This window comes from Corvus brachyrhynchos, unplaced genomic scaffold, assembly GCF_000691975.1.
Source record: "Corvus brachyrhynchos isolate BGI_N302 unplaced genomic scaffold, ASM69197v1 scaffold3, whole genome shotgun sequence".
Taxonomy (NCBI): domain Eukaryota; kingdom Metazoa; phylum Chordata; class Aves; order Passeriformes; family Corvidae; genus Corvus; species Corvus brachyrhynchos.
The window spans coordinates 10,418,895-10,430,064 of NW_008237619.1; the positions used below are offsets into that span (position 1 = coordinate 10,418,895).

The 11,170-nt window shown below is 41.9% G+C and overlaps 1 protein-coding gene across 7 annotated transcripts in view; it reads right to left on the reverse strand.

Annotated features, from left to right (window-relative positions):
* The window catches only part of GRAMD1C (GRAM domain containing 1C), a 51,434-nt gene extending 40,552 nt beyond the window's left edge, over positions 1 to 10,882 (reverse strand). For 3 of the 7 annotated variants that reach the window (XM_017731927.1, XM_017731923.1, XM_017731922.1), the window contains exon 1: positions 4,321 to 4,551. In XM_017731927.1, the coding sequence (XP_017587416.1) occupies positions 4,321 to 4,536 (216 nt within the window). In that variant the 5' untranslated portion in view covers positions 4,537 to 4,551. Of the gene's footprint in view, positions 1 to 4,320; positions 4,552 to 6,561; positions 6,687 to 7,300; positions 7,396 to 10,029; positions 10,159 to 10,671; positions 10,788 to 10,860 lie in introns of those variants that run through there. The other 4 variants (XM_017731928.1, XM_017731924.1, XM_017731926.1 and 1 more) reach the window with 4 other exon arrangements.
* Between the last annotated feature and the right edge of the window lie 288 nt (positions 10,883 to 11,170).

Below are 11,170 nucleotides of genomic sequence, written 5' to 3' on the forward strand. Positions count from 1 at the left end.
CCCCTTTTCTTTGTAGAGGCTGAAGGAGAAAGAAACTCTGAAGTATACATACTGTATTTCCATCAGAAGAAAGACATACTTTCACCAAAGTTCTACTGGATGCCACTGAAGGAGGATGCTGTTGATTTTCTCCTCAGTCACTAAGAGATGTTAAAGAAAGGGATATTAAAATATAGGTCATTGGCAAATACTTCAGCTACTGTATCTTCTAGGGATCAGTTTGGTTGGGGAGAGAAGGTTGGGGTGGATAGGGGAGTGAGGGGTGGTGGTTGTGGCTTTTTAAGCCCATGAGATCCCATAAACAAGGCTAAAGACAGAGTACCTAGTTCTCCCAAAATGAGTGTTACTATTAACTAGTTCTCACATATGCACAGGCAGGCATACTAAAAGTGTTAGATTATGATTTACCACCAACGCCTGGAGCTTCCAAAAATCCACGTAGAAAGAAACTCCTCACAACTATTTCATTATGGAGAGCTGCTTAGACGCCCACTTAAAAAACATTTGACACCCAGTGTCACAAAAGTGACTGAATGAGGTGCTTCTGAAAGGGAGACTGCTTCTGTTTATTTTAAAGACTGGATATAGTACATCCAAGCACTGTGTCCCACAAGAGTAGCCCAGCTCTCACCAAGTAAGATGGACATCAGTTTTAACAAGCCATCCTTGGCCTGACACGTGGTGCAAGTCTGTTTTCCTGAAAAGCAGTTCTGGTCAACTAGTGACCAGGGAGACCTGATCACAAGCATTTCCCCACATGTAACATGAACTGAGCTGAACTGGAATACTGCTCACAGAAGGCCTGGGTCATACCCACACCTCACAGTGTCCTTCCAAAAGCAGGAAGGAAGGTCTCATCCTTGAGCTTCACCTGTGTAAGTACAGATATCAAAACATGGTGGAGCATGGCTTGAAAAACAGCCTAGAAAATCCACAACCAAAATTGTTACAATTATGATTTTGACAGACAAGAAAATTTAGCATCATATGAAATACTATGCTGCTAACATCAGGTTATATAATTATAACAAAGGTAACATTTTTGTGAAGAATTTAAAAATCTGGCATCCTTCCCAAGAAGAAGATTCAAAGACTTAGAGCTGAAAATATAAAGGTATTTCTTCAGAGAACTTTGAGTTGCATAACCAGTTAGAGATTACATTTTTAATGCTCTTTAAAAAAAAAAAAAAAAAAAGGCAATCCAAGGAGGAGGAAAAAAAAAAACCAAACAAACAAAAAAAAAACCACAACAAAAAAAACCCCAAAACCCCAAAAAAAACCCACCAAACCAAAAAACAGTAGAACAGACCTGGAAGAATTTTGTAACACAGTATTTCAGTTTAGAACATGTAAGGAACTCTCCCAAGTTTCTCCTTCAAGGTCACACTAGAATTAGCTCATTTTCACAAGCCATTACATTTCACTGAAATAGGGTTCAAATGAAGGTACTCCAACAAGGTGCTTGGGGAATAAGCTTCTTATCAATTATAAGAAAGCTTCTTACCATTAGCAGTACTATATATTTTTTTCCTGAAAAACAAGAGTTTGGACTGAGAATATCCCCTGCTTATTCTGAGGCAATGGTTTTGTAGTATTCAGTACTTTTTTTTCCTGCAAGTAAATGTTTTAGAGCATTTTAAAAGTGAAGCCAATGTACTTTCAGAACAACTCTGATTTGGAAATAAAAATTGCAAGCTTGACACATAACAGTGCAGAGCGAAGCATATGCTCCATTCCAGAATAAAACTGACTGAGGCATGAAGCTAATGTAAAGTCAGAAGACACACACCCCCCTACACATACCTCCTCCTCCTCCTCCTCTAACTGCCTGCAGCCTGTTCCAAACCATACAAATCCCTGGCCAAAGCCGCTACAGCTCCCCCCTTCTTACCCACTTGCTCAGAGCTGCTGGACACCCTCCAGCAGTGCTAGCTAGCATTCTGCCAGCCTCTGCTTGTATGCCAGCTTGGAAAACAGGCTGAAACACCCCAGCCTCACGGAACAGGCACACAAATGCTGCAGCAGCTGGGCAAAGAAACTTCCACAGGGGGTAACATTTAAGAGCTGCCCAGCTCCGATCTAGAACCGCCATCATCGGAACTGATTTTGGGAAGCAGATTGCAGTAGCATAAATCATTTCAAGTTCACAGAGGTCCCAAAGGGAATAGCAGAGGGAAGTACTATCACCAGGGAAACACCAGCTGGGAAAGAAGCACTTAATGCCCAGCACCCCTCCTCCGTGCATCGCTGAAGGCTACAATCCATGAACCAGCCTTAAGAGTACATCTGTACCTGGCAACTCAGCATGGAGAAGAATCTACTCTCACACAAGACTCAGCCACTGTCCCCTGTTCTAAGTCAAGCCCTTGCTAAGACACCTTCTCAGTCTGAGCTCCAGCACAGGGGAGGAGAACATCAGGGCATGCTTCATGCACACCGAAATTCCCCAAAATGTGAACATTACCAGCCACCCCTTCCCCAGCTGCCCAGAGCTCAGCTCTTCAGAGGCACTTTAAGGCAAGGGATCCAGGGCTCTGCATGTCCAACAGACCTCTGCCTGCTCTGAGAGGGGAACAGCAGGCATGCACCTACTCTGCTTTCTTTATGCTGGCTGCTACATTTCCACAGCTAACTACACGGAGTCAGCAGCAAAGAGAGATCCCTCTCCCAGCACAGCCCTACTGAGAAAGCTGACAGAAGAAACAGAAAAATGTGTTTCAAGGCATTTTAATCACTCAGATTTAAATCTGCAAGTCTGAAAGAAGGTAATTGAACACAAAGACGCTGTATTTACAGTCATTTTGCAGCCTGGGCTGCTGGCTAGGATAAGTAGCTGTCTCTGTGCACCTAGTTGGGTGGTGGCTTTGGATGGCCCGCAGTTCTGCTGTCAAGATCAGCTACATATGTAAATAGCAGGAACTGGTTTCACGAGAAAAACGAGGTAACTCTTCTGCCTTCCCAAAGCAAAGACAGGATACATCACGGGGAATCGCCGTGTGCTGAAAGAGCAGCAAAATATTGGGAAGCATATCCATACATAAAAATACTCACTGGCAATTTATTTCCACCAGAAAGCCAGTAAGAAGATTCAAAGTGATCTCAGAAAGGCCGTACCAGAGCCTGGGTACCAGTGTGACTCAGGTCTCCAAAATAGCATTAGCATAGACTGTTTTAAGTGCATTTCCTGTTTATAAGATAACACCATCTGCAGCTGATTGAACACCTGATTGTGGACATCTGCAATTAGCAATAAGGCAGATTATTTCAGTTTCAAATATAATAATTTATATAACTGCCACCAAGCACCTCTGAGTTTGGATGGCAGTTACACAAAAAGTGCGAGAGATTTGGATGCTTCCACTGGCAAACTAATTCTAATTCATTGACAAACAAATTCTAATTCTTCCTCAGTTCTGAATTAGAAATTAGGGTGCTTTTAGCTTCCAAGAGCCAAGATGTCCCAATCTCAGATTTACTCAGCATCCTCATCAACACCTCCTAGCTGGCAATAACATCTTTGAACCTGGTAGTAAAACTATGCCTGTAATGCCCCTGACCAAAGACAATGTCTCAGGCAGCCTCCCCAGGACACTAGCACAAGCCAAATTCACAAGGCTCTTAACAGCCCTGCTCATTTTAGGAAAAGTTGTGCATCTGTACCTACTTTCTCGACTTCAAAAAAGCAGCATTCAAGCATTCTTTTTGTTCTATTTTAGTAATTTTGTCTACCGCATGAAGAGTTAGAAAAAGGTAAATCAAAATAGAACAACAAGGTCCTGCGATACATCAACATCTAAAACAAATTTAATACAAATAAACCAAGGGTTTGGATGAACTCTGCAGTTACTGTTTTAACTCTGTACTTGAAGTGAGTTTGTCACTCTCCAGCAGGAAGTTACCCTTTAGCTCAAGTCAATTTGTCTGCTCCCCAGCCTAATTTTGAGTCCTGTAACTATGTTGTCCAGGTTTCAACAGCCACAAGTGTACTAAGTATTATGATGCAATGGCAATTAGAAGCTCAATCAAGATTATTTCCTTTTGGATAACGAAATACATTCCTTTCTGAACAGCAGTTTCATCTGACTCACAGCTGTTTGTATAGCACGTGTGTGAAACAAGCAGCCAATGTTATTGGTTAAGAACATCTGTTTTTTCACCTGATCTTTCACTGCAGGCTACCCAAGTAAAACAAAAAAATTCAAAATGCCTGTCTTTGGACTTATTTGATCCATTTAACAAACAGGGAAAATCCAGATGCTTTCAGGGTGAGGAAAAACACCTTATACAATACAGAAACTACAAGACAACTTCTCAACTCACCTTCCTTACCTGCAGCCAAGTCCCACCAAGATTATTTGATGCCAAAGTAGCCAAATACCGAAGCAAAAGAATGGCACATCTCAGTTGGACATGTCCCTCCTTACTCTGCCAGTAAAATCTGTCTCTCTGTATCTGCATCTCTGATCTGTATTTAAGTTTAGTAACGGTGCCCAAATACAGATCAGAAAACAACATCATGAAGGAAACAATCACCATGGTAGTAATTCCCCTTGGTGCCATTTACTTTTCAGCAACTCGTAAAAGGATACATAAATACTTTCGATCAGGACTACAGTGAAGACCTGAAGGAGCATATTAAACCACAACACTACCTAGTTAGTAATGCAGGAGTGACTGTGGCTTTGCTATAAATTGCTCTGGTCATCTCATTAAGCCTGCCAGTAGCCATACTGCACTTGAAATTCCATGGAAAGTGGCACTGACCAAACAATTGCCCCAAAACAACTTCTCCTGGCTGCTGCTAATAACTTCATATACCACAAAACAATCATATCCTGCACAGTTTCATCTTCCTGTCTTCTTTCCCTCTTCTTATATACAAGTGCCTCATCTATAGCAGACCTGAAAGACACAGTGCTACACCACTACCTGTTTGCAGAAATACAAGCTGTAAACGAACCACAAGGCAAAAAAACCCAAGAAATATTTTTAAAATCTTATACCCATCTCCTGGAGTTGACTTTTAAAGCACTCATTCTGCAACTTAGGGACCTCCCTTTCATTAAAAAGATATCACTTTTCCAACCCCATGAAGATTTCATGAACCATGTTGCATTTCTAATGGTTTTGCTCCCAGTGACTTGAAAAAAAAAATTAAATCACACAAATCTGAAGTATTTTCTTTCTGACCTATTAAACTTGATCTTCAGGTTCTAGACTAATTTACATGTGTGTACTAATAATTTATATTATATAGAACTACGTACTGCTGCAGCTGGCAAAAGCTTATTTCAATAGGGCACCCCCGTCAGTCTTTGTTCAGAACTGGTTAAAACTTGATGTCAGCCAGATCTACCCCAGTGCTCAGTTTGGAGCTGCACCAACAGCAATAAAGACATTCCCAGCATGAAAAGAAGGGAGAAAAACCCCTTTAGCCTAACCACCCATGTTCAAGGGTTGGTTAGAACTGCAGTTTGTCTTTTCCTACCACCTTAAAACACTGTTCCTGTATAATCAGTGCTATCACAGGGCTGAAAAAAGGCACCTGTTTCTGGATTCCAGGTAGGTAAACAAACAACACACCAGTGCTACAGCTATAGCAAAAGCTATTTGTACTAAAGTTAGGACTTTAAAAAAAAACAAAATAAACAAAAAAACCAACCAACAAAACACCAAAAGGCAGCATTAATGCGCTTAAAGGCTTTTATTCTCTTTGTAGACCTACCCAATTAATTCAATCAATTCTCATCCTCTTTAGCAGACTGCTCCATACCACTAAATAAAAAGGAGGCTAAAAATCCTCCTCCAGCGTCAAGAGAATTGCTGTATCTCCTGCACATCCCAAACATTGAGGCACAGATAAGAAGCAACATACCAAGCATACAACATAAGAGAGAGCTACTGTCACAAGGCCTTAAATATCAACCCCCAAAACAATTACCACTTCAACCAGCCCAGCAAGCCATTCCAAGAGTGGTGTGAATCCTCAGAGAAAGGTGGAAGGAGGATTCAAACAACTACAGATACAAGAAATATTTCATTTAACCCTACCAGTCTTGGGCCTTGAAGTACCCCAATTTACTGCGCTTCAGTAAGCTCTCTTCCAAATTGTGACACTTATCTGCATCCCTCCTGTGCAGGTTTGAGTCACACATGCTTACTGTATTCTTGCCATACATATTGTCACATACTCCCAGATTAGTTCTTTCCTGTAGAAACCAAATCCATGTGTGTAAAAATTCAAAATACTTTCTCAATCTTGTGCAACCTCATTCGCTCTTCTATTATGAAAAGTAAAAGGCTTATTTTCACTTTTCATTGTATCAGTTATTTGCTTCTATTGTCAGACTCCTCCACACTGACCAACTCTTTAAACTGGCATTACACTCCAATCAATTGCCTTTTTTTAAACCCTCTTTTATTATCTTCTTTCCAACACCTCCTTGACACCTCACATTTCCAAATGCTTAACGAAGCCTCCCAAATACAAGTAATTTTCTGAGATGCTCATTTGATTTCCAGTCATTCCACCTACCTTTTCATTCCAAGGGAAGGACTTACTTTTTTGGGTTTTTTTTCCACAGGCATTCTTCTTATTGCAGACATACATGAACTTTCTTTGACTGTTCATTAATGTAAACTAGAGTCCCCAGACACAAGGGGCTCACTTTTGATGCAAGGATGCTTTTCATTAGTTTTCTCATTCACCTTTACCTTCTTCACTATGGTAGAATACTTAAGGCTTTTAGGTTTCTTCTTCCAAAGATATTAAACTGAACCATATTTCAGTATGAAGGGCATAAAAAAGGATAAAAAGATGAATTCAGAATCCTGAGATAGGGCTTCCAGATATAACTTAATTTCCAATCATCTTTGCCTTTCATAATCTATTTGCAGTTGCCAAAACTAGGACTATTTAATCAAATGGAGATACAAGCTTTACGCTTTCCAGCACAGAGAGAAAGCCCCAAGATTAAGTTTGTAAGCAATCTTTTTTCTTCCTCCAGTGAGGTTGTAGAAGTCCAGCTTTGTCCACCTGCAGGTGGGGGGGTGGGGGGGGGGGCCAAACCAAAAAAAATCCTGGACACACTATCAACCTTACAAACAGCAGTTAGTAACACTATCATTTTAAGAACTGCTTACAGTAACAGAGAAAACTAATTATTTCTCAAAAATTTTCAATAAAGATATCCAAAGGTTTGGATTTTAAGAGATAAGAAAAATTTCACATAGGATAGTGATAGGCTATTCTTCTTCCCTCCCTGATATTTCTCTGCTACCCTTCCTTCTCCCCACTCACCATAGCCAGGAGAGAGATTGTATCCCAGAGGCTGCCAGCCCTAGCCTGCTGCTAATTACATGTGCTCACAGCACCTACTGAGCATTCATGATACCTGGCCTGACTTCCAGAGGCATGGCACAACTGCCTACTCCCACTCAATCCATGAAAAATTGAAGTCAAACCAGTCAGGCTCCAACATCCACATTTGGTTTCTATCATCAGCAAAACAAGAGTACATCATCCTCAGAAGAAATGAACCCTTGGAGCAAACCTAAGCTGTTGGAAACATGCAGCCTCTCCAAGCAAATAACCCAGGCAACAAAGCTGATCCCTGGCTGCTACCACAGGCTAGTCCTGCTGTTGTAGCAATCCCTCCATTCTACTGACTTAAGAGTGGGAATGAGCATAAAAGTCCCCACCTGCCACAGGAAACTCAGATCATCTTCATCAAATGTCAGTGACACATGCTTCACACACTGCAACAGGCTGCCTTCCATGCTATCACCTACACATTTACTATGACTCAGACTTTTGGGAGTTTTAATGATTTGTTTTTAATACTCAGCAGCTGATCATCAACCATGCAAGTTATTGAAACATTTTCTGTCAAGAAGAGATGCCAATGACATAACATTTTAAATAGAAGATCTTAATTTTTGCCTCGAATTTGTGACTTTCTGGTTCCTGCTACTTTACACTTCAGTTGCCTTGAGGCTGAGAAAATAATGGCTTCCTATAACCAGGCTGGTAGAGGTTTTTAAAACTAATCAGTGACAGGCTGTAAGGCTACAACATTTCAAGCCACAGCATTATCTTACAAGAGGGAACTATTATACAATGACTTTGTTTTAACTGCAAGGTCATATTTGCAGAACCAGATAAACACCAATATCAAACAAATACTAAGGTCTTGAAGTATAAGTTAGACAGAAGATAATAATTTAATCATACTGGAAAACACCTCACACAGCACCTGCCACTGCACTGAAGAATCCCACTCCCATGAAGTTACAGGCACGCATTACTACAGGAAGCAGAGTGGCACTGGGACGATACACAATATCCTGCACTGTGCAGGCTCAAAGCTCTGTTCAAAGAAACTTCAAGCCTTCAGCACGTCTCAAACCAGAGAGTGCAAAGCCAAAAGCACAGCTACATTCTCCACATAGAATACTTCAATAACTTTATTTTCAATTGCCAAGCCTATCAAGGAAACACTGAGTTGTTAACTGCAGGTCCAACAACCTGACACCGAGACCTGACAGGTTTATTCCTCACACAAAATACCAGCTGCAGTAGTGGTTGTACACAAACCATCAAGCATTAGTTTGCACAATCTAATTTGCCACCTCACAAGAGCATAGCTGGCAGTTACAATGTCTGCACAGCACAACTTCCTATCCACTTGAGTGCAGAGACACAGCTGGGCACAGGCAGGACAGCCCTGCACCATCCTTGTCCCTGTAGGGATAGTGAAGGAAATACTGAACACCACAAGTACTCACTCTAGTAACACAAGTCTACAACCTGCTGGGATTTTATTAGGCCTGTCCCATTTCCATCAGTTTCAGACTACTGATGCTCAGTTTAAGAGTACACATGCATTTGGAGAGTGTTTATCATATGGCCTGAGATGCAAAACCAGATGTCCTGACCATTAGGACATCTACTTGTGAACAGGAGGGATGAAAACATACAAGCTAGGTTAATAAATAAGGAGTTGGGAAATCTGATCCACCCCCACTTCTGCTCACAGCTCTGCCACGGATTCCTTATGGCCTTTGCTAGTTACTTAATCTTTCACCTGCTAAGCATAGTGAACACTCTGACAACCTCATCAGGAGAAGGACACAGTAGTCCAGATGATGTTCCTAGGAGTTTAAGCACACAGATGTACTGAGGACACCTGATACAGAACCTGAGTCAGATTCCCCTCCTCACAGCTCTGGCACTCGAAGTCTCTCACAAGATCAGCTGTCACCCTGCCTGTGGCTCCATGCACACGTGGTCTCCTTCCTATCAAACAAAAGGGATTCACCAATCCATTCACCAAACCAGCAACAAAACGTATATTCCAAGTCCACATACATATATTCACCTTCTCTCAAGGCAGTAAAAAAAAAAATCTACCAAAAGAAAAGTACTGAAATCAGCATTTATTATTACATACTCTGCTTTCAGTCAGGCATTTTCCTGGAAAGGAACAAAATTAAACTCCTCCTTTTCTGCCTTTCTTATTAACAAATCTCATTTTTACAGAAAACACAGGAAGTTTATCTACTCTTGTTGAAAACAAATGTGTTTACTTGACAAAAACAGACACTAGGAATCCAATTCAGAACCACCAATGAGAATCAAAATTCAGCCCTTATGCTTAAAAAGCATCAGAGCTCCAAAAATGTCTTTCTATAGACATAAGAGACACTAGGTGGGTCAATGAACCATGCCAGAGACTGGGAGACAGGACTGGACACAGAAGGCAGAAGGTCTGTCACTAACTTGATCCATGACATCAGATAAACAACTTCACCTCCTCTCAGTCTCACTTTACACTTTAGTAAGCCGGTAATGATAAAATTACCTGCCTCACTACATGGGTGGAGAACACTTTACTAATTCATGACCACAAAGCAACTTGAGAACTGTGGATATAAAGCTTGTATATATACACACATATGTAAATTAAAACAGACGTGTATTATATTTACAAATTGAAACCAAGTTAGAAAAGAGATGAAACACATTACCCAAAAGCTCCAGTCAGCACTCCAGCTATACTGAGCAGGACCCTGCATTTTCTCTGTGCATGAACTAAGAGTCTCCTCTGAATTAGCAAGTAGCTGGTTAATAAGACCATGATCCACTTCATGAACTTCCTGTGAACAAAGAAATAAGGTATGTAATTCAGCAACGGTGGAGAAAGGTGAAATAAGATGGTTAGTCCACTTAACAGCTGCATATTAAATGAAACCTGACATGCTAGCTTCACCAAGGTGAGTGGTATGGAAACACTTCCCACTGACAGCTTTCTCACTGGAGGGTTTTTTTTCCCCTAGACTATACTATATTTAAATTTCTTTTACATTTTTTATTAAAGTATTTTATTTCCACTGCAGCCCTCAACTACACTGAAGCTGCAGATACTTAGAACTGAAATAACATCAACACAAGACATCAGTGCCTAGCCTGCAGCACGTCTCAGGAATCTGTGAGACCCTTCAGAACCTGAGAAAGGTCATACAGGTGTAGCATTTTTACCAGAGGACTGACACATATTATTATAATATCGATACATCAAATGCTTATACTTACTGCTAGTTACACTGTAAGTTGTATATAAATACACGCCGAACACTTCAGAGGCAAATAATTTAACTCACATCACTTACTATAAAGATATAAGCAGTACTGTTTTCTAATTTTGTAGTAGTCTCCTTTGTTATCAGTATTCTTCGCTTTGGAGGTCAGTTGTACTTTATGAAGGGTAACCGAGCCACTGAAAGTCACTTGTGCCATTCCACCCAGCAAACGGTACAAACCCAGCCCAGGGCCCTAACCAGTAACCCCGCCTGTACTACCGCATCCGCCGGGACGAGGCAACGCTGCGTTTCCACTCCAACTCCGAACCGAGCCGGTGTTGGGCCACCCCCGGCGGCCCGGGGCGCGCATCCCCGCCCAGCGCTGCCCCGGGGCTGCGGCCCGGGCTGGGGACACGCTGCGGAGGGGACACGGGGCGAGGCAAAGGCACAGACACTCCAGGCTACGTGGCGCGAGAGCAGAGCTGCCCCCGGGGGGCTTTTCCACTCGAACACCCGGACTCGCTGCAATCCCCACCAGTTGCTGCTCGCCCGCTCCCGCCCCCCCCTAAAGCCCGGGGGCCGCCGCCCG